At 39.5% G+C, this 23,963-nt stretch overlaps 1 protein-coding gene and 1 long non-coding RNA gene across 14 annotated transcripts in view; one reads left to right on the top strand and one right to left on the bottom strand.

The window, feature by feature from the left end:
- The window catches only part of atp2b2 (ATPase plasma membrane Ca2+ transporting 2), a 128,009-nt gene extending 119,299 nt beyond the window's left edge, over nucleotides 1-8,710 (top strand). For 10 of the 13 annotated variants that reach the window (XM_025907250.1, XM_025907251.1, XM_013277074.3 and 7 more), the window contains one exon: nucleotides 4,781-8,710. In XM_025907250.1, coding sequence (XP_025763035.1) covers nucleotides 4,781-5,092 — 312 coding nt within the window. In that variant the 3' untranslated portion in view covers nucleotides 5,093-8,710. Of the gene's footprint in view, nucleotides 1-960; nucleotides 1,151-1,460; nucleotides 1,514-4,780 lie in introns of all 13 variants that reach the window. The other 3 variants (XM_019359301.2, XM_019359307.2, XM_019359302.2) reach the window with 2 other exon arrangements.
- The window catches only part of LOC109202267 (uncharacterized), a 712,495-nt gene that overhangs the window by 416,295 nt on the left and 272,237 nt on the right, over nucleotides 1-23,963 (bottom strand). The window lies entirely within an intron of this gene.

The following is a 23,963-nucleotide window of genomic DNA, read 5'->3' as shown; positions in this document are numbered from 1 at the left end:
ACTGTCATCCTCAGATGAGAGGAAGTTTGTTGAATTGGTAAATTCTGCATAATCATTCTACCCTGCAAAAAGAACAGGTCAAATAAATCATTTAAAGCCCCAATTTACCATGACATTGACACCCATGATGAGTATATATAAACTTCTAATCACAACGGTATATGCATTCGTCAGGAATTAAAAAAAAGAAAAGAAAAGAAAAACCCTTTTTGAACTAAATCATAACTTTCTTCATTGAAGATGTCACAAAACAACATGCACTGGATGATGTGAATGGCTGCATCTGTGAATTTATTTTGTTTACATCAGATAGTAAGTCAAAGGGTGGGATCACCCAAATTAAAGGAAAACAAAGCTTTTGGCAATCTTCCTCTTATGCTATCTGGCCATGCAGAAAGTTCTGATTTGCCAAGGTTTTGTGATATCATATTTTTAGGTACTGAATACAAGTTTGTTCTGTGGTGCTAATAACATAGAACGATAATGCAAACAACATCAGTGTTACTCTGGGTTAAAAAAGAAACTTTCAGAACGAACATGAAATGTTTGCTTTTTAGAAAGTTCTTCTACTGTAGACTGCTCACGCTTACTTCTCTTAAATTTTACACGAAAATGATTTGTTTTGTTTTGTTCCAGAGATAAATATTAGCTACTGAATTTTAATAAAATGTTTTTAATATCGCTCTGTATCAGCATCACGCAACAAATCTGAAGGGAACCCAAAACTATTTGCATGGCTACCATTATAGCTCAGACGTAATTTGGGTGAACCAGCTCTTTAGATCAGATCCAGTGTTTTCGCTGTGGGGACACCACACCCTGACCTTTAGCTGCCCTCCATCATGTCATGACTGAGATACTCCCTCTACCACCAGTCACCCTACCAATCAACCTGTGTTACCATTTGGTCTGTGTCACTCTGAGCAGCCATTTGTCCTCTCCTGTCCCGCTCTCCTACAGATTGAAGTAGTCAACACCTTCAAGAGTGGCACCTCCTTTCAGGGGGCAGGGGCTCTGAGACGCCAATCATCCACCACCAGCCAGACCCAGGATGTAACCAATGTTTCTAGTCCTAGTCACGTGTCCTTGTCCAATGCCCTTTCCTCTCCTACAAGCACTACTGCTGCTACTGCTCCTCCCACTACTGGCCGTGAGTCAGAACTCTGTCAGTCTGCTTCTCCACTCTCTTTGCTTCAGGGGTGCCATCCTGTCATGAGCAGAAAGTTATTTTTTGTAGTTTATTGATTTATTTGTTTTTAATTTACTACAAAAGTCTCCATCTTGAGGTTGGCATTTCTGAAGATTTGTCTTTTTCTTTCGTTCTTGCTATTTGCGTTTTCATTTTCTCTATTTCTTCTGTCTTTTTCTTGTTCACGCTGGATTTCAAATTCATCTTGATATCTCGTCCCATGGTTGGGTGTACTGTCCTCTCATTGGTGAATGTGTGTTTGTTTCCTCAGAGTGCTAGGAGCGCAGGACTAAGGGTGATACCCACGGCGTGACATTTCAGGTTGTGAGTTTGTCTCCCTCTGCTCATCTTCCATCCATCATCCCCTCATCCAAACCTCACATTTTTATGTCTTTATAGACATTAATGTGAACTAATTCCAATCAAATCACCAAGTCACTGGGTGAACATTCAAGTATAAGTTGCAGTGTTAACTTTGGGGGTTTTTTTTACCTGGGAGTGTGACGCTGTTGTGGCAAATCACATTGGCTTGGCATAAAACAAGTTTTACCTCCTACATGTCCTTTGAGCTGAATCACCTGCAGTGACAAGAAAATATTAAGGTAGCAGAGGTATATTTGGCTTAGTACTGCCACATTGCAAACTTTGAGGCGAGTGTGTATTTTATTCAAAAGCGTCTGTGTTATTTAATGATTTTCCCACCTTCATCTTTCTGTCTCTCTCACTCTCTTTTGCACACATGCACACACACATCCTCACTGACACAACCTGCTTTATGAAAATCAAATTAAATCCCATGTGAAGGTTGTGCGAACTGGAATCGGGGCCAGGGTACTCACTATAAGGCAGTAGTGTACCAATAATTCATCCCGTCTTGTTGCTTCATACTGTTGGTGTAGTTGACTGTCATGTTACCATAGTTACAGACATAGATCCTCTGCAGCAAAGTAAAATCAGCCCCCACCCCACCCCCTCCTTTTTTGACACCCCATCAGTGTTACTTGTCAGACATCCTGTCACATGCAATCATCCAGACAGGCTTCTGTTTATTATTAATTTTCATTTCTCTCCTTACACCTACTCTACCACAGTTACTGCAGCACTGCCAGAATGTTTGCCAGATAATATGCATTATTCTCAAAGCTTTATAAATCTGATATCTTAAAATTAGAAGGAATATTGTAGTCTTAAGGTTTGTGGCAGAGTTTAAATTTCAAATACACTACATGGACAAAAGTATTGGGCCACATTTCGTAATTACTGAATTCGGTTGTTTTCACCATAAAGTTACAGAACAAGGTCGTTCTAGTGTCTTTTGGGGCCCCAGACAAAAATTCAGAGAAGGACCCGCCAACAGCATTTACGGCCACTTTGTTTTAAGTAATTTGACACCACCGCCACAAACAATAGTCCGATAAAATGACAGTAAAACATTACTTATGGCAGAGACCATGTTTATTTTGGCAACAATGCCCAAGACTAAGTTAAAAACTGTTAATACTGTAGCTAGCTTCTGTGTTGCTTTAACATGCTAGCTATGCAAACAGGTCCAATGCCAGTGTGCTAACTATGCTGCTCTGCTAGCTAAGTTAGCTACTGTTAAACATCTAAGTAAAGAGAAGAAATAACTTCATGTTAGTGGAAGCTTCGTGATTTTGACTGCCTCTCCCCTACATTTAAGGCTAGACTAGTAGCATTTACTGTAGCTAGTGAGCAATATATTTATTAGCCATTATTGTTTGCTTCATTCCCCACTGTCTTGCTTTTTCTCCTCTTCCTCTTCTGTCTATTTTCACTCCTAAACAGTTTCCTAACATTTGGCTTGTTTAAACAGACTCATGTGTGCCACTTGCGATGGGAGTGAGTGAAGGTGGGCAGGGCCCCTTAGGGAAGTCAGGTCTCAACTACTGGCATTGCAAACTTTGCACATTACCATTGCTGTAGTTTGAGGTTGATCAGACCTTGGGGTCACCTGCTGGCCTGGGACTCCAGGCAGCAGCTTGCCATGCCTGGTGGCAAGTGAAGGCGCATAATGTGTAAAGGTTATCAAGTTTCTGCAGAGTCAGTAACTGCAGAGCTCCAAAACTCCTCTCGCATTAACATCAGCATAAAAACTGTGTAGCGGGAGCTTCACAGGCATGGGTTTCCTGTCCCAGTATTTTTGTCCATTTAGTGTATTCACTGCTCCTGTCAAGAATGAGAAAACAGGTTTCTTATCTTTAATTGAACATTTTATTAACTGGAAGCACAAAATACATAAAAGCATTGATATGTTGTTGCTACATTTTACAGCAATTTATTTTCATTTCTTTAGTTTCAGCTACTTTAAACAAGAATTGAGTTAATAATGTAAATGTAAAGCCAATTATCAATTAAAACCCAGCAACAATACTGATGCAGTCTTTTCCATATACCTCACATTTTTGTCATGATTTAGTTTCTTGTAAAACGTCAGTAGGATCTTTTTTACAAAATAAATTGAAGATGCAAACAGGGTTTATGAAAACAGCAATTTGCCATAGTCTGTGACTACAGTACTACTTTTTAGTCTCAATAAATTGTCAAATAGTTGTTTGGGCCTTATACTTGAGTGTTTACTTCGACGTGCATGGACTCAGGAACATGCTTTGACCGTCAGACGTCTGACAGTAAAACTCTTATTTTCATTATTCACTTCCATGTGTTTAGTGTCTGTATTCTGTGTGCCGGTGTTCACCACTCCCTCACTGTCCTGTTGTCATGTTGCATGTAGTTTGTGTTTACCTCTTGTTCATTTTCTGTGTTTGTCACATTTTAACCTGCTGTGTTTGCTCGTTGTCTCAATGCCACTGTTTTCCTTTTGGTTTTATTGTTTTGTTGTGAGTTTTTACATTGCGATGCTTGTGTTGAGCCAACCTCATGCAGGCTTGACCGTCCATTGCCCTGTTTGAGACCATGCCATACCCACCGTGTGCTATACTCGTGTGTTTGTGTGTCCCACTCAGAGTCTGTGTGGATATTGTCCCAGACAGTGTTCTGGTACCTTCAGAAGTTTTTAAACAACTTGATTGGATCTCTCAGATCTAACCTCCTTCCTTCTTACTGACCTCGTCCACCAGATTTCTACAAACTTGCATGTGATATTCTCCTTTAAATTTTCTGTAAGCATTCCATTTATTAACGTGGCTTGTTTCTAGGTATACAGCACATTGGACTAAAGCGTATACTTACAACGAGCATTCGTGTTGCTTTGGTATTTGTTTTTCTTGAAATGTATGATTTTGTTGTGTTTTTTTATGATTGTTTTCCTCACAGTTTTCCTTAGTGCACGCCAAAATTGAATGACTTGTGACTGTAGTCATCTTGTGAAAGCAGAACACAGGCTGCAGTCGCCTTCTCCCTTGCTGTTCCTCCACCTTCTGCTCCTTCTTTAACTCTTTATCCTCAAATGAGAGGATCCCTCCTTCTATGCCCCTTTTCTCTTCAACCCCCACCCCCCCGCCTTTTCTTTCATCTCGAGGGTACCTCCAAACCCTTTGATTTTGTCTCCGGCATCACTTCTTACCATTTTTCTTCTTGTTTTTTTTTTTTTTTTGTCCCTTTCCATGTCAGATCCGAGTTGTGAATGCATTCCGTAGCTCCCTGTATGAAGGCCTGGAAAAACCAGACTCCAGAACATCCATCCACAACTTCATGACACACCCTGAGTTTAGGATAGAAGACTCCACGCCCAACATCCCCCTTATTGATGACACGGACGATGATTCTGCTCGTAGAAGGATGAAGTACTCAAGCCAGCCCTCGTCCCCTAACAAGAACAACAACGCTATTGACAGTGGCATTAATCTCACTATCGATACCAGTAAATCAGCTGCTTCCTCCAGCCCTGCCAGTCCTCTGCACAGCTTGGAGACAAGCCTCTAACCCTGATCCTAAACTCAGCTCTAACCTCTAATGTTGTTTCCTCACATTGTGGGGACACCTCCTCCAATTCCTCCAGACCTTTAACTGTAACCATACAAGTCTTCACCCCCAAATTTTCACCCAATTCTCAACTTCAAGTTCCCCCAAACCGCTACCTACCGGCGACACAGTCCTGGGGGGAAAATGTCCACCATTTTCCCTTAGCCTAGAGCCCTTGAAGCGCTCTGTTCCTTTCAAAGCAGAGAAAATCTAAGTAATATGTCAAGGTGAAAAGAAAAAACAAACTAGCATACAATCAAAAAAGCGCAACAAAGCCACAAAACCTACACAGCCATCCTGCTTTTGTGGTTGTATGAGTACGGCGGCAGTCGCGGTGGCGTGTACGACAATACACTTGTACTGGTTAGCATGTACTGTATAAGCGTGGGTCTGACTGCACATATGTACGAACGGTGTCTTTAGCGGCACTGGGAGGAGGACGATGAGGAGGGAGACTGCTGAGGAGTAAAAATCACACAAGAGGACAGACTTTAAACTCTGCTCACTCTTCCTCTCCTCAACAAAAAACATTGTTAATACTGATAATAGTTTAAATTAAATTGAAAAATATTGTTATTATTCTAATTCTGATTCTGATTATTATTGTTCTTATTATTGTTGCTCCTGCATGAATGTACATTACCCAGGTTTTATTTAAAAGGCTTTTAATTTTATTGGAGTTCTTTGGTTCTGATGGGCTAGGCCTCACTGTGGACTGCGATTTTAAAGACAGCATCTCTGAGTTTCTGGCCTGCAAAGTCCCCTCTTCTGTGTGGCATGAACATGTACCCAACTGTACAAATTTATTTCATCCATAAACGGAAATGTGTATCGAGGTGGTAGGGCTCAACTTGCACAACAGTTTTGCACCTGTCCGTAAAGAGGAACGCAAAATAATAATAATGATGATAGCATTTATGGGATATATTCTATAAATATAAATACATATAAATATATTTAGAGAGAGTTTATCTTTGTTTGTTGGCATGTTGCCTTGTTCCTGCTTCAATGGCTCCAATAACTTTGACTTATTTATGTCTTAAAGAGAATGTAATTTGTTTACAACCTCGTAGAGATAAACTTCCTGGTTTCTAGAAGGAGGAAGGCGAAGTCGAAGCTCAGATGGACCAGAGCTGTTTCGGTGTGTTATTACTGAAAAACCCTGTGCTGGAATTTGCCTGCTGTCTTGTCAAATAATGTAGATATTTTTAGAGGTTTAACAACAAAAAGAAACCAAAATATAATGGGATACATAGTAATTGTGGAATCTTAGTATTACTCTATATGATTGTTGGGATCAAGTTGGAGTGGCTTGCCTTTGGTTTTTTTCTAAACAGAGGCCTCCTTTTTGTGACAGAGGGGGATATTTTATTCTTTTTATCCACTGCTTCTTCTCTTTTGTTAAGATTATGGTTTATTTTTCTCTGTGCTTCAGCACTGGCCTGGGGTCAGGGCTCGAGTCAAAGGCTGATATCAGGACCTTTATAGCGAACTCTTCTAGATAAACCTGCTTCTTCAAAGGACTTGACGTTTTTAAAAAAACAAATCTATGACCATCAAAAGGCTGCAGCTGAGTCATATTAGAAATTTGCAGTTATATTTGGCTTTCACCGCACGGAAATCAAAACGTTTTGGTTGAAAACATGGAATATTTTTTGCGTTGTGTCTATTTTTTATTTAACCTTTTGGTTTATTTTTGTTTAAAGGAGTTTCTTTTCCTCTAGCAGAGACACATGCAGCCACACAAAGCTGCAGACATTTTTAACATCTAAGAAAACAGAAAAACTGACAAAAAAAAGAAGAAATGAGAACAAAAATGGAATGTTGCTTTGACTCTTTTTCTATATATATATATATATATGAGAAAAAAAAGATTTTCTGCACTATCTGGTTATGAATGAAAACTTCTGTGGTGTAATTCTAGATGTGCTTTTGTGTGTTTTAACCAAGCTTGTCTTCCTGCCGTCACAGAATATACAGTACTCTAGCATCTCAACTGTACTCACTAGTTGTAAACTATTTATTGTGCTTTGACCAATCAGACATTACCAGAGAGATGTTACATACAGAAGGCACATTTACCCAGTCTTATTGCACTCCGAAGGACAAGGCCACTTAACTAGCCTGTACTATTGTATTTCTATTACTAACCGAAATCACTGGCAAGCATGACGTGATAGGCTCATTATGCAACTTGCAAAAAAATCCAGATTTTTCTAACTAAAAACAAAAAACAAAAATTCTATAAGCTAGTAAAGTATATACGATCATTTATCCAACAAGTTCTATCGCTCTTCTTTTTTATATCCTCCTCCTCTGTCATTTCCCAGCCAATCTGTCCATCTGGAGAGGGTGCACAAGCTTTACCAGTCAGCTCAGGCGTGTTGAAAACGTAACATGGACCATCTGAATAAAAAAATCTGTCTTATTTAAGTTAGAGAAAGAAAAAAAAACAGTTTGGGTTCTAATATTTTGCTTGAAAGCTGTTGATTTCTTTTGTTTTCTTTCCATTGTTTTAACTTGACAATTTATTTGTTTCTCTGTAAAAACTGTAAAACAATAAACAAAACAAATACAAAACAATAGCATTTTCAATAATAATAATAATAATATATAAAAAAAAAAAGACTTGAGCCAATATTCTCAAACCACTTTTACATCCAGGAGGACATTCAGCTTTAAGGGGATGCAAAGAAACCGAGTTTAAAAATAATCTTTGTAAATACAGCGATGAGTCCATCGAGGACAGGAACTCCACTGGTGTGGACACTGGAGCTCCTCCTGACTACATCTACCATCATGCACCACAATGAGTCATACTGCCGATGCAGCCGTTTGGCTGTATGTGATCAATCACTGCTCCTGTCAGAAAACATCGTGATTACATCCCAATCATAACACGTGCTGTAGGAACCAATAATAACTTTGACGATGACACTGATAATGATGACGATGATGATGATGATGATAACAATGATACTTTTTGCAATATACTCTCACCTGCCTCGATGTACTGTATTTAGCAGCATGCAGTTTGTGGAACAAAGAAAAAGAGAAATGCCAACAAATAACTTTTTTGGCATACTTAGCCATTTATGGGTAAGTGATTTAAGTGTTCATCTTGTTTTTATGATATTTTTTTTATCTATACAATAATTGTAAATAAAGAACTCAATGTCTTTGTTCATTTAATACTATGCAAAAAGTCATGCTTTTCTGATTGTTACCCACCCTTATTCCTAGAGTGTGTTGCTGGAATGTTTGTGGTCTCAAAAGTCAGTAAAAACAATGTGATGTAAATTATTTTCTAGCTTGAGGAAAAAGTTCAATGATGATGATGATGAAATTATTATTATGATACCATTAGGAGAATGATAATAATGGTGGTGATATTGATGATGATGATGATGATGAACTGTGACTCTTGCTGCTTGACTGTCCCATTTACTACACTCCTGACAGGAGCGCAAGTGAACAACATAATAAACAAAAAAAAAAAGAACGAAAAAAAAGGAAAAATCACTAAATAAATCTCCCAGAGCAGCATGACCCAGCATGGTGTGTCCTGGCCCCATCTAACATGTCCTGTTCTGATTTGGTGTACGTCACCTTGTAATGTCAGTGATGACTTTGATTGTTTCACTGTTTTCTGTTTTTTATTTCTTTCTTCAACTTTACTGATTTACTTCAAAGGATTTCACAAATTTTAGGATTGTCAGCATCACTGAGAAAGAACTTCCTGATGCTCTTCACCTAAAATCCTTTTATTTTTATGACCGCTTATACTGAGGAAACACCAGAGCGACCTAGGCGACGACCACGTAATTGCTACCTCCTCATTTCAAGTTGGGCCAGGACTTTCGTTGTGAGTCAGTTCTTCTTTCCCTCTCTCCCTCTCTTCCTTTCTTTTTATTTATTTTCTCCTCTAATACACTTTTGCACTGTAACAGGTTCAACCAAAGGAAGCTCTCTACTGTTGCCTTCAAAATTTGATGTATTTTTAAAGTAAGCTAATTTTAACACAACATTTCAAACTAATACCACGAGTTAAAGGTGCCTTATAGAGTTTTCTTTTAAACAGATATTTAATATTTGAATGTATATATCATAATTATGTGTGTCCTTAAGGTTCCGTGTGAAACAAAGCCATAATGAGCAGTTGAAACTGGGCTAGTGGCATAGGCAGCCTAGAAGATTGACCTAGCTACAGTAACATCACCCACTGGTTGGTAAAATGAATATCTTCATCCTCGTCATCTTTTTGGAACCAGATGTGACTACAAGGGGTGGATCTAACAGTGAAAGTACACGCTCAGTGGTCACTCACTTGTCAGTCACAAGTTGGTACCAGTAACTATGAATTATCCTCTGTTCTCATCCCTGCTGAGGTCCTAGCAGACAGCCTTTTCCATAGCCTCCTGAGACCTATCCTATTCATTTATCCCTCTGTAATGGACATTTGGTTTTGGTCTGTATCTTCTTACTTACTTGAGATACCCTAAAAAGTCCTGTTGTACTCAGTAGAGGACATCCTGGCCTTTCCAATGATATCTCATGTGTTTGGGTGGCCTCTTTTAGCTCCAAACAGGGAGGAAATCACAAAAACAGTTACAATGAAAGATGCCTTTTTCGTTGGTTCTCAGGATGATAGACATTATTTTGCATTGTCAGCTATTGCCTCCTAGTGGCCTTTAAAAACAATGCAGGTTTCAGGCACTTCTACTTTGGCATCACCTTTCGAATCCATCTTTTTTTAACCATGACTAGAAGCCAGCTACTATCAGTCACATCAACTGGAACTCTTCACTATTTTCGTAGTGTTGATACCTTTTGAGAGTGTTTGCATGTGCACAGTTACTTTTACAGTCCACACAAGAATTTTTCCAAAGTTTTTGAATTCTAGTAATTCTTACAAAAAACAAAAACAAGTGGCCAATAACCGACATGTTACACTTGAGGCTTTCGATAAAGGGTTAAACACCAGTGGGTAATGTCGCGGCAGCTACATCAAGTTTTATGAGAAGTCTGTGAGAAGAAACAAAACAGAAACAGTGTGTATGGTGAATGTGCATGATTTAAAAAATTGAAAACAGACAGATGTTGAAAACGTGACTATTCATCTGAAACTCCACAGGGTACCTTTAAACTCCACACCAAATTTTAGAGGGTAAAAAGAGCACATAGGGTCTTAAATATATATGTGTATACATATATATATATATATATATATCATACAGTACATCATAGCCAGAACACCACAGACTACACCTGACTGCACCCAGCTGTGTAGTGGAAGGGAAAATAAATACACTGGGTCCAGATACTTTAAAGTCACCTCTCCTCAAAAATGAGCTTTCACCAGTGTCATTTGTCTTTGATGTTGTGTGTTGTGTGAGTTTAGTTTGTTTTCAGATTCACTCACCAAGAGTGGAAAGCTGACACATGTACTGTATTGCAAACACAACAAGATGGATGTACAGCAGTAAGAGAGACAATATCAGAACATGAACATTACAGAGGCGAAACAGTATATGCTTCTGAGAGGTTTTTATAGAGACACATACACTTTAACCACTTTTGGAGGACTAATACAGTATTGAAAAAAATGAAAATGATGACCAAATGAGTCTGAGTAGCAGTGTGATTTTCTCCTTTTGCAGGGAGGCTGCATTGATATTCACCCAGGTACACATTACAGCTGCTCATTACAGCAACACTTTTATCTGTTTGTAGAGCTCAAGAGGCCTTGCTCAAGAACAAGCAGTGGTAATGAGGGAAGGGAAAGTATTTATTTTGGTTTGGATAAATAACACAATTCTATGTTCAAGTACTTACTGAAGTTCAAGTATTGAAATTTTAGGTTGTGCTCGTTAAAGGAGTTGTGTTTAAGTGAAATGCATTTAAAAATGTGGAAGAACATCTGCCCATACCTGAAAACTGGTGATGTCCAAAACATTCTCACAGGACTGGTCTCCAGTGTTGAGATGGAAGGCTTGATGGTGTTTTTTCCATTAAGTTTGTGTAAGTTATCAGTCATTCAGATCATGGTAGTGTTGGGAGCTTGCCTTCTTTTCAAGTTCTCATGCGTTTTCTCTCTACTTTATTGAAAAATGTACTAAACTTGCCAGTATCAATATCATCAAACTCAGTGATTATTTATTTTTTTTGTTGCGTAATAGAAAGGTCGTGGTTGATGTTTATCTGAAAGTGTGATTCCACTAGAGGGCGGTATTTCACTAGAGATGGCATATGTCCTTGTTCATCCATGGGAAGATCGCGAGAACATCTGTGTCTGTATTATGAGACAGAGGTTGTGATGATGCAGGCTGGTCATTCTGCAGCAGAGTATGTTTTCCTGAGGTTGTCATCACATCATTCAGTTGGATGTATTAGATTCACTTTGGTGTATTCATTTAGATGCAAAAAAAAACTACCCTTATTTTCTTGTCCTTTACTTTCTGTCTTAGGCTGTTATCAGGATGTTTGGCATTTCTGAAAACAAACTTGAACAGCTTGATTTTAATCTGAAAAAAAAAATTTCACATTTCAAGCAACAACTTTATAAATGAATGACATTGCATGCAGATGTGATTTTCACATCTTATTCTGCAAGTTCTCACATGTTTACCTTCATAAATTAATGTGTTGTTGTGTCAGCTAGAGCAGTTGCATATTTTAACTTCTGGTATAAATTAGGCATCATCAGTTGTTTTAGGGAAAATCCAATACTCTCATTTCAACCTTTCTCTTTAACTGCTAAATGTTTCACTGTGTTCACCAGCGACATACTGTATTGTTAGCCCTATTTGACCTAACTTTAGCTGTGCTTGTAGGATATATAGTTTTTTAGTTTTGGGGGCTTTTTTTCCTTTTAGCAAATAATACCAAAACACTACAGTTACAGACAGGGGAATCAAAACAACAAGCTAAAGGGTGCTAAAATGCTTCAGAGAGCAGAAGAAAAGGTGATCATCTGCCAAAAAGTGATTGCTAATGTCTGTTTGTGGTTTTTTATGTGCAATATTCTTGTTAATATTTGGGGGATAAGCTGTAGTCAACAGGATTTATGAAGGGGTTATACCAAACATTTACAAAATGACCTGTTTTGCAAGTATCCTTATGACTCTGCATTGTTGTACCTCCTCTGTGGTCTACATTATAATGAATCTTGCCCCTTTGTTCCAATTTCTACTCCCCTTTTGGCCATGTCTCTTGAAAAAGAGATGTTTAATCTTTTTTTCTGAATAAAATAAATGATATATGAAATTCACTTAGCCAACATAATGATTTCAGACTTTACATTTGTGACATGTTCTTTCTAGATGACTTAATACCATCCATCCATCCATCTTCATCCGCTTTATCCGAGGCCGGGTCACGGGGGCAGCAGCCTAAGCAGAGAAGCCCAGACCTCCCTCTCCCCAGCCACCTCCTCCAGCTTATCCGGGGGAATACCAAGGCGTTCCCAGGCCAGCCGAGAGATATAATCTCTCCAGCGTGTCCTGGGTCTGCCCCGGGGCCTCCTCCCGGTGGGACATGCCCGGAACACCTCACCCAGGAGGCGCCCAGGAGGCAACCTTGTCAGATGCCCGAACCACCTCAACTGGCTCCTTTCGATGTGGAGGAGCAGCGGCTCTACTCTGAGCCCCTCCCGGATGGCCGAACTTCTCACCCTATCTCTAAGGGAGAGGCCAGCCACCCTTCGGAGGAAGCTCATTTCTGCCGCTTGTATCCGCGATCTCGTTCTTTCGGTCACTACCCACAGCTCGTGGCCATAGGTGAGGGTAGGGACGTAGATCGACCGGTAAATTGAGAGCTTTGCTTTTACACTCAGCTCCCTCTTCACCACGACGGACCGGTGCAGCATCCGCATCACTGCAGCCGCAGCACCAATCCGTCTGTCGATCTCCGGCTCCCTTCTCCCATCACTCGCGAACAAGACCCCGAGATACTTGAACTCCTCCACTTGGGGCAGGAACTCATCCCCGACCCGGAGTGGGCACTCCACCCTTTTCCGGCTGAGAATCCATTCATGAGAAATATGTTTGACACATTATAATAAGTTTTAGACAGTTTAAAAACAGAAAAATGAATTCTTTTGGCAAATGCCAACAATCACTGTTTGGCAGATGATGACTTTTGACACAATTAATCCCGGTACCGTTAGATAATAAGCAATTAAATTTGATAGGCAGGTTAATGCATATTACTGTGGAGTCAATATATTTTTCATGTACTGCAGCCTGACGTTGCTTCCAGTGATGATACTTGCTCATTGATAAGAAAATAAAGACATGCCATGGCTGGTTTTTTTTCCTCTTATCCCTGTGGTGTATTCATGATGTAGACGTAAACTCGTGGTCGCTGTACTTCAGTATCTACAGTAACACAGAAGAGGAGCACTATGAACAGTAACTTGAAGTAAGAATTTCAAATGCAACTTTTCAAACAGCTCAACAAATATCACCAAAAACACAAACAGTTTCTGAGCAGTTAGCCACAAATGTGTTTGGGAGCGAATGCAATGTAATGTAATGTTACTGAGAGAGAGAGAGAGACATCAGTTTGTGACATTAAGAGATAAAAAGATGAAAGACAGAAGAGGAAATGTGAGATTATTCTCAAAGGTAAGCACTGCTCAGCTGGTAAACAGGACATTTTTAAATTTTACTGTTGTAATTCATTTAAAATTCTTCTGATTCTTTAAATCAGATATTAGATCTATACATTATGTGTGCCTGATGTGTTTCTATGAACCATCTCACAAAAGAAATTGAAGTAAATTAATTTTGTGTACCACACTAAGCAGTGTGGTACGGTTTAGTGTAGGCTAAACTGGTACGTTGGGCTGACATAGAGCAAATGTGGTGTTCATGGTCAATGATAGGTTACATCAACTTCTACCCTTTTAGCATATAGGGTTTGGAAAATTACCCATACAGCTTGTTAAACATTTGAATATGTCTTGTTAAGTTCAGTTGGCTACATCCACAATGAGCAATGAATATCTGAGTAGCAGCACAGGTCAGCTGATCACAACCTCACAAAACAAGATGTTGTGGGGCTTATTTCTAAGTATTTCTTTTTCTTATGTTTTTAGGCTCCCCACACCTGCAAAATCTCACTTTAACCACTGTTGATAGCAAAAAATAAATCCCGTCTAATCAGCTATCAATTTGCATCATGCATGTCATAATGAAAAGCCACAACAGGAATGAAAATCTCTCTCCATTAACACACACGGCTTTTCAAATAAGAGGCTGATAAATTAAAGGGTGCAGTTTCAATCATTGACATGCATGCGGGCTGTTATTTCACTGAGCCATCAGGGCAGAATAAGATGCAGATTATTAATCGACTGCTGGCTGGTTAAGCACACGCTGAGGAGGAGTAGATTTGTTGCTGAGAACATTATTAATGAGGCAATGAGAACAGGGTCAGCATCTAATGATAGTGAAGGTGTCCTCAGGTTAGTAGATGAGGATGACCGTCGTCCCTCATGTGCCACTCACCAACAGCAATGAGTATAACCTTGACACGTGTGTTTTTTTAACAGCTTGTTTAGTGTGTTTTTAGGAAACTGTTACTAGAATGGGACATCCATACTTAGTACAGTATAATTGCCCTCTGAGCTCATTTTAAATACAGGTGTGACAACTGTTGGGATTCATTCAGTCTGACAGGTTTTGATTGCAATGCTTGCTTCCCAATCCAATCCTTTTAGCCATAATAGTTTGGCCTAGTAATGGCCCAAACCTGGTTTTGCCAGATAAATAATCAGGCACAGGTACAATATATTAATTACACCACAGATTTGGCCCATGTATGCTGGCTCAAGTCTGGATCCTGAATCCAAACCAGCTCTGTCTCTTGCCCAAATTCAGGTCACCACACATGGACCAGACCACACATGATGCTCTCAGCAATTTGAGATGACACTTGCTAAAAAATGTGTCTTGCCAGAATCATTGCCCTAGTTTCTCTCACGGACCTGGCTGCGAACAGCTTTCTACTTCACGTGCATGAAAACTGTTCACACCATTTTTCGTGACTTGCACTGGAAATTTTGTGGAGTTTGATGCTATATTCTGTGAGGAGGTAAAGTACACAAAAGTGTATTTCAAAACCTGGGACATTAAAAAACAACAAAAAACAAAACACAAAGCTATTTACATGGCTTGATGAATAGAAGATTTTAAGTGAGAAATGGCACGTTCTAATATGTCTGCTGGAAAGAATAATGTAGTTCGGTACCTTGTTATGGGGAACACAAAAAGGTTTCCATATACCCAAGAAAATATTCACTTGTTTATTCTTTATTACTCGAAACTTTATTTCTATACATCTTAAAATATATCCTTATCCATATTTGCAGGGCATATTATACAAGATGTGTGATGGGCATGTTAGCATTAACCCTGATTTAGCTTTAGCACTAGCTTAGTGCTGTGTGTAGTAGCATCAGCATGCATGGCCGTGCCTGCTGGGGTCGCACAGCCTGTGAATATAGATTGGACTCCCACAGCTCAGGAGATTAGCCTCAGGCCGCATTCAAGTCCATGTGCGAGGGCTGATTTCCAGGAAGAATAGCCCTTTACTGGGCCCCAAGTTGAATCCTGCTGCTTCCCTTTGGCCCAATAGAAGACTGCAGTAACTGACAGTCCTTTACAATCAGCCAACACTGGTTGAGGTTTTGAGGCTCTCATTCTTTTTTCACTCTTTTTCTTCAAAAGGATTGATTTTGAAATTACTGTTTCTCTGCCCGGTGTGTGTGTATGGGTCAGTATATTTGTGTGCATTCGTCCGTATATGTGTGTGTATGGTTGTGTGTGCTTTCGGACACACGCACGCACGCACAAACACGCACGTGCACACGTTTGAATGCCAGTCTTGGCAATTGTCTTAATGGGATAAGGGGAGACTATGGTTCCTGTTGGGGGGATGGGACTGTGGGAATGACATGGGAAAACACACACGTTGCATTCACTGCACAAACAGCTATGTTGTTGGTTGATTCAAAACAAAGGTGACTATGTGGTGACTCATTATATCCCAAAGACACCTCAGGGCCGTGGCTACTCTGCAAACTAGCCAAAAAAAGATATGAGACACCTTTCGGCAGAGTTGAAACTTGCAAAGCAAAATGCAGCAATAATAAAAGTGTGCGTTGATTTGTGGTTCACGTGTTAGACTGCATTGTACTTGTGAAGTATGAGATCATTTTCTTGTTGCTGATTATTTCACATGCAAAGCTAGGGGTCAGTCGAGGAGACTGAATGAACATCACAGAGAACTGAAGGTGGATGAGTGGAGGGCTGGAGGTGGAAACATGCGTTGCAAAATTCTGACCAGCAGAGGTCATCTGGGCATAATGTTAGGTCTGCTGTTTTCAATATTTTTGACTTTCAGCCTGTTATAACAAAAGCACCATTCGTCTGTGGTTTCGTATGATAACTTATGTGACGGATAAAAATCTGAGATACTGATAATTTTAGGAGAAAATGTCTACCTGTTTTTTAATCCAAAAACAGTTTGGGGCCTTTCTGTGTAAGTTTGCATGTTCTCCGTGTGCCTGTGTGGGTTCTCTTCAGGCACTCCCATTTCTTCCCACAGTCCAAAGACATGCATGTTTGCATAACTAGTGGTATCTAAATTGACCATAGGTACCATAGGTTTGAAAATACGACTGGCTGTCAGTCTCTAAGTGGTGGCCCTGCAAAGAGTGATAGCTTTTCATGCGTTTACTCTCAACCCATGGAACCCAGTTCCACCACCACCACCACCCTGAACTGGATAAGCAGAATAGGATGGATGGATGGATGGATTTGTTTCCTCTCATCATGTTCATCATTTTAATTTTCATCAAGTACTCCATTGTTTGGTTTTGTCACAATCAATCACACTGACCAGATGAGCATGAATTAATTAATAAGAAGTGAATATATAAGTGAATAAGAAGGAAAACTGTTGATTCAAATCAAAACTTGATGAGTTAAATGTCAGTGGACCCAAAAAATGAAAGTAAAAAAAGATAAAGCTCTGGTGGTCACATTTCTTCTGTCAAATTAGATGCATAACCCGAGAACATACACAAAAAACATCCTAGCCCAGATATTTGTCTCTCAGACACACAATCACACTCAATTCTCCAGTGACAGCAGATGGACAGGTCCGTGATTACCATTCTACCTCAAAACCTCGCAGGTATAATTGCTCCATTCCCCTGTTCACTGTGTCGATACCAAGATGTCATGCAGCGATAAGTGAAATGATAAATTCAGAGGAAGATGCAGAGGTGTCATATTTCCTAGACTGATCAACATTTCGTCTTGATGTACGGATGGACTGAAGAGGGGGAGGACTGATGAAAGTGAAAGAGAGAACAGAGAGGAAGAGACCAGCAGCTGCCATTATTGTGTAATATCTCCGGTTTGTCTTCATTACCTATGGTCCACCACACTCCAGGATGTGGTAATAGCTCATTCATCTAAAGGTTGTCTGGCAGGTGAGCATAGTAGACAGACAGAGCTAAGAATAGCTGAATGTATAATTGCACATCAGGTTTAATATTTCCAGCAACCCATGAGAAATCTGCAAGGTGAAGGGCTTGAATGAAATTATTACCTGGGTAGCTGCTCATCAAGACGGTCATTGTGTGAATCAAAATGACAGTTATCAATACTGACATTGTAGTCTATATTCAACATTTGGATGACAGAGTGGAATCACGACTGTTTATAACTACAACCCCCTTTCAGAGGATTTCCTGCAGACATTTGGGAAATAAATCTTTGTTATTTGCACTAACCCCCAAATAAAGTCATAAACAAGAAGGTTTTCTGTCATTTTGCCCAGCTGTATGCAAGATTACATGACAAATGATCTCAGTTGTTGCACCATCTAACTAATTAACACTTCTTTGGAGCCACGCTGCTTGCTGAAAGCAATTTTGATGTAGCGCCGAGGAACGAGTCTGGTAAAAAAAGGGTGAACAACACAAGTCGTCAGTGCCAAATCACTTTACAGACACAGTTATTCATTCCATCCTACTTTTAAGGGTATTATTAAGACAACATTTTAACGGTGTCACACTCGTTCAGTTGCTCACTATCGCAATGCATGGCCAGAAACAATGCCTGTCAGGTAAATGCTGAATGAAGGATGTTTATACCAACAGCTTGGTCCAGACTAAAATATTTTTACAATTACTTGATTGATATTCTTTTATAGTTTTAGACTCCTGCTATCACTAAGATCAGTAGTAACAGCCTTTTTTTATTAATAACAGTGCCAATGCCCAAGGGAGCATCTTCTTCTTCTTTTGGCTGATCGCCATAGTGGATCATCTGCCTCCATCTCTCCCTATCCCTAGGATCCTCCTCTGTCACACCAACCCTTTGCATGTCTTCCTTCACTGAATCCATGAACCTCAACATCCTATATCCAGTGTACATCTCCTATGCACATGTCCAAGCCATTTTAGCCTTGCCTTTCTAAATTTGACTCTGGTATACACATTTGTTATCCATTTTGGTCACTCTGCTACCTTCAGCTTGGACTCCTGTTTTGCAGTGTATGTAAGTTTATCAAGCATTGGACACACAGGCTCAGGCAGGAGGTGAATCCACGTGTCAGGCACTAAGTGTAAAATAGTTGGTTTGCTGGTTTCTGGTAGGTGTCAGTGGGAAGCGCTCCCTACCATATTCCTGAACTGTGATCTATGTTCTGCTTCAAGTCTTTGTTATATCATTTTTGTTTGTGTATCAAGATACCATTTTATCTACTAGATTATGGGTATGACGTAATCTTTTTTTAAGGTAGAAAATGAAGATGTTAACTGTTTACTTACAGCCACAACACTGAAAGCTGTTTATTTCTGGATTACTTAGTTGACTGTTTTGACCTCTGTTTATGCTACTGTTTTAACTCTTTTTTTATGTTTGTGTATAATTTAGGGCTTTTAATCCTGTCCTCTCTGTTTCTAGCACTGTGGCTGTTGCTTCACAGGCATAGATGGCATACTGGGAGTTCACTCACGTTTGCTGGCAATATAATTGGTATTTCCATGCTTAATTAGCGTTTTAATTTGCAATGTAGTGTAGTTTGCTCAAATATGGAATATTTTCAGTACCCCAGCAGTGGGTATCTGGATTCCTGCAGATGTGGAATGACTGTCTTCTTGTTTGTTTCCTGCTTTTGATACAGTTTTATTATAAGATTAGATTTAGCCTGTGTAGCTAAATCTGGCATATTCTCATGATGAATTTAAGCTGTCATGTTAATTTATATGCTCTTTTAAATAAACATACACAAATATAAAGGTTTTAATAAATAGCCAGTTATGGTGCCTAACCCACAGTATCTGTAGGCCTTTAACTGAAAATCTCACAGTATATTTTTTGCATTAGTGTCCAAACAGTACCAAAATATATAAATCAGTCAGTGCTCACCTGGGGATTTGGGTTATCTTATGTTGACCAAAGTCATCCACACCAAATATTTAAGATCTTATCCATGTCCACAGGGATTTAAAGAGGCCTTTGAGTGTAGAGAGTATAGAGAGTATAGCTCTGTACACACCTCCCAGTTCGGCCAGCTACCTCTACCAGCAATATTGACATCATCAATAAGCACTAGTGGCCTAGTTCCACATGTGGCTGTTCAGTAATCTGCTTTACAAAGTAACCTAAATCAGCCACCTCTCTGCTAAAGGGCTAAGAAATAGCTGTTTTTTTAAGTCATTGCCCTGTATTGACTCCAATCCATGGCGCTGTCCTCAGTGCTGAAATAGTACTGCTGTCTTTTATCTTTATTCTTAGAATGCACTCCACCTTTCCCTCAAGGTAAACAGATTGTCCTCAAAGTCAAAGTAATAATAATGCTATATAGAGCTATTTAAAACTATGTTACCCATTGTTTGTTTTGACAACATATACTGTAGGCTTATAGGGAATTATATATATCGGGATTATAAATTAACATTACTTTGGACCTCTGACCTCTTCTTCAAGGTCAAATAAGTTCAAACTTTAATGTCTTTAAATTTGACTCCAAACTGTGTTATATCTGTAAAGTAAGTACTGTCAAGAGAAAGAGAATGAGCTGCCTAGTTAGTTAGAAATATACTGTAGTATAATATTATATAATAAGCTCAAGTTATTCGTGTCCAGTTAATTACACCTATTCTTAATCAAAGTTAACATCTGTCATGCTATCCTTATCTGATTTTTACTCCACTACAGGCTTGTCTCAGTACTTTAAAAAGACAAATAAAATAAAATGATAACATGTAAATTAAAATACTATCCCCTGAGAAGCAAACGGTGGACAGAGAGAGAGCTGCTATAGCGGTAAGGCCGATATTTTCATTGCAGCTGAACATACAGGTGAAGCTGACCATTTGATTTGGTCACACCTTATGAACAAATGAAGACTTGTCTCTGCAGAAATGTATTATTATTATTTATTATCACATTTATTGATCAGGCTTTTGCATTTGTCAGTGACTTTAGTCTTTCTTGAGTGTATTCAGTAAAGTAAGACTTGTTTCCAGTATTGTTTTTTGTCACTGTTATGCTGCTTTAAAACAATGTTCTCATTTTTTGCACATATGCTAGCTAGCCAGCACCAGAAAGATTTGAAGCCTCAGACTTGTAATGCATTTGTACGTGTTGTTGCTTTAGTATTATGCAGCAGTCACTATGAATTAATATTCATCATACCAATATCAGCTTTTCTCAGCTCTACTGGCATGTGCCCGGGGGTTTTGCTGGCAGGTCTCACTCACTACTGGGTGGCCTGGTTGGTAGCTACTCAACGCTCCTTTCTTGCCAAGCATAGAAAGCTATTGGACTCTCCTAAGAAAGCTGTAAGGTGGGGTCAGAGTGTGCACTGGTGTGTGTGTGTGTGTGTCTGTGCCCACGTGTATGTTTATGACTTAAGATAAATAATCACATTCTTATTGTTTTACACTGTCACTGATAGTGCTAGTCTAATAATGTCGCACTACTGATGAGGGTAAATAATATCTTTTGTTGGACGGCGGGCTAAGTGTTGCAAAGGGATGAAAGAAATGTGGGCTGAATAATTGCTGTGGATTGGCTGCAGCCAGTTTGTTGAACATTAGTTTGGGATCTGTTGCACTGGGCTCTTTGTCTTGCATTTCCCCTGGCTTCTTTTCTTTTCACCTTACCTCACAGTTTCTTTTTGTGCTGGTGAAAATTGTGCATGAATGCAGTCTAAAGCTTTCTCAGTGAAGTGACCCGTGTTTAAATGTTCTGGGGGCATCCTGGTGAATTGCTCAAACAAATTGCTGTTGATATGAAGATGTGGGGTTGTGCTTCCAATGAGATGAAGGCTTATACACTTGGCACAATTTTAGGTTGCACGACACTGAATGGCTGATGTGGCTGAAGTTATGGCTTCATTCTTTGAGTAAGCTTAGTTGTCTCTTAAACATGCCAAATGAAAACTTTCAAAAGAATTCCATTCAAATTTCTCCTACAGAATAATGTTTAATCAGAAAGACTATTCGTCAGGCTTAACATTAAACCATGTGACTCTTATTGTGTAGGTCCCCCCTTGTGCTGCCAAAAAAGTTTCGGGGGCATGGATACAAGACCTCTTGGGATGTCCTGTGGTGTCTGGCAGTGATGCTGTAGTTAGTGGGATGTGTGTTGGAGCCGCTATGGATCTGCTCATTTTGGTGTATTCTGTGAATGCTCTACTGGATGATCATCTGGGGAGTTTGAAAGATGGGTCAGCGGTCTCTATGAGCTGTTGCTGTGCACAATCTGTAGTGTGTTGGGATGCATAGTCCAGCTGGGGGAGCCCAATAGGATCGGGGTGGGGTGGGAAATACTTTTTTTTCACAGCTCACATCATTATATTAATGACAAATTACCTAGGTAAATTCAAATAATAATAATAATAATGATAATAATAATAATAGTAATAATAATAATAATGATAATAATAATAACAATAATAATAATAATAAAGTCATGAGACCAAGGTGTCATGAACAAGCAGTGCCCTTATCAGTGCCCTGGCTCACACACACACACACGCACACACAACAATCTGTTACCTAAGCAACAAATAAACATTTGCAAGAGTCACACAATATGTTTTTTTTTTAATCTACAAACATGTTGAGTTACGTGAAAACAATATTTAAAACATAAATAACATTGAGTGAGGATTTTGTTTTAAATCCTAAAATACAAAGTCAGGAAAAGGTTGTGGACTGTGTCCAAAAAAAGATGATAATACACAGACAGTAAAATACCCAAAAAACACACCCAACAACTGACCATCCAATGGATCCATCCATCCATTTTCTACCACTTAGCCAGGTTTGGGTTGCAGGGGCAGGAGTTTGAGAACAGACCTCCACCTCTTAATACCATCTAATTCACAAAGCACTAAACTTTTACAGCTTCTTAGGGCTAAGGCCTGGCCACCAGACACTCACCCTTGACCCTAGGATTGGCTCCAGGATAGGAACCCAGTAACCCTGTCCCAGGGTCCGCTGGACCCTTTATTTTGTTACTCAACATACGGATGGTTTGAATCACTCTTTGTCTAGTGCCTCACCAAGCATCAGTTGGCCTTGGTCTATGGCTTGCCTAAAACACAGAGAGTGTCGACTGTTTATGCTCATATTCACGCCTGCAGTCAGCTTACATGCATGTCTTTGAACTGTGAGAGAAAGCCTCATTACCTGGAGAGTATTCAAACAGGCTCAGGGAGAACATATGAACTCCACACAGAAAGGTCCACCGAATCTGATCTTGATGTGAGGCAATCGTACTAACCTCTCCAATACCCAGTGTTACTAAGATTTCATAATTAAATGAATGACAGAATAAATTTTTCAGGGAAAAACAATACGGCATCTTTTCAGAAATTCAGAAACAAATTGGATATCATTCACAAGTAAGGGGGGAAAAAGTTACATAACATCATATGGGAAACGGGTGAGATACATTCGGAGTGACAGCTTTATCAACTCTCTCCTCGCTGTCTTTCATTTTTCATTCTGCTTTTTTCCTTTCCGTCTAGTTCTTCCTTCTATTTTTTGCTGCTCATTCTTTATATGCCTCCTATCTCTGCCTCTAACATACTTTAACTTGTCTGTTTTCTTCAACTATTTTCACTTCCAGCGCCTTGAACAAACACTGATCTTAGGTATCCTGGCAACAAGTGCTTTTTTTCCTCCACTGTCCTAACTGGACAGCAAAGAGATGCTGTCCCTCACAACTCAAACAGCCAATGAAACAACCACTTTGTGGTCCTTCAGGACTCGGGCAGCCAATTATTTCGCAGCATCTTTGTTGTTTCGGTGTCAGTAGGCCACAAGGACAATGGTTAAGTGGAATGACCTCCTGACAGCTTGTTAACAGTACTGAATCAAAAGGTTTTTTTTCAATTTTTAAAATATTTGCCAGTGTATTAGAAAGCATTGGAATTTATTTTAAGAACTTTTATCACCACTTCTTGCACTGCAGCTACACTAAACACTTTCCAGAATTCTTCTTAGTAGGAATATATGGAACAAACACAGAGGAAAACAAGCAGGCTGAGGCAGTTTCCTTATTAAGAATTCACCTTCTGATAATGTTGTGCAGGGCAACATAAATAAAGAAGTTGACTCTGCCTGAAAAGCACAGTGACTGTTTGCCAGCCTCTTTGGGTGGCCATACTTTTTATGCAGGGCACTTCCTTTAAGCTTCTAATGACGACTGACCCTTGCATGAAGGGATTCTTAGAGACTAGGTCAGGCTTTTAGAGTCAGGGGAGTTCCTAGTGCACCGATCATCACGCCTGG

This window comes from Oreochromis niloticus, linkage group LG5 (assembly GCF_001858045.2).
Source record: "Oreochromis niloticus isolate F11D_XX linkage group LG5, O_niloticus_UMD_NMBU, whole genome shotgun sequence".
NCBI lineage: Eukaryota > Metazoa > Chordata > Actinopteri > Cichliformes > Cichlidae > Oreochromis > Oreochromis niloticus.
The sequence above is the reverse complement of the archived record's forward strand: the minus strand, read 5'-3'. Positions and strand labels throughout refer to the sequence as shown.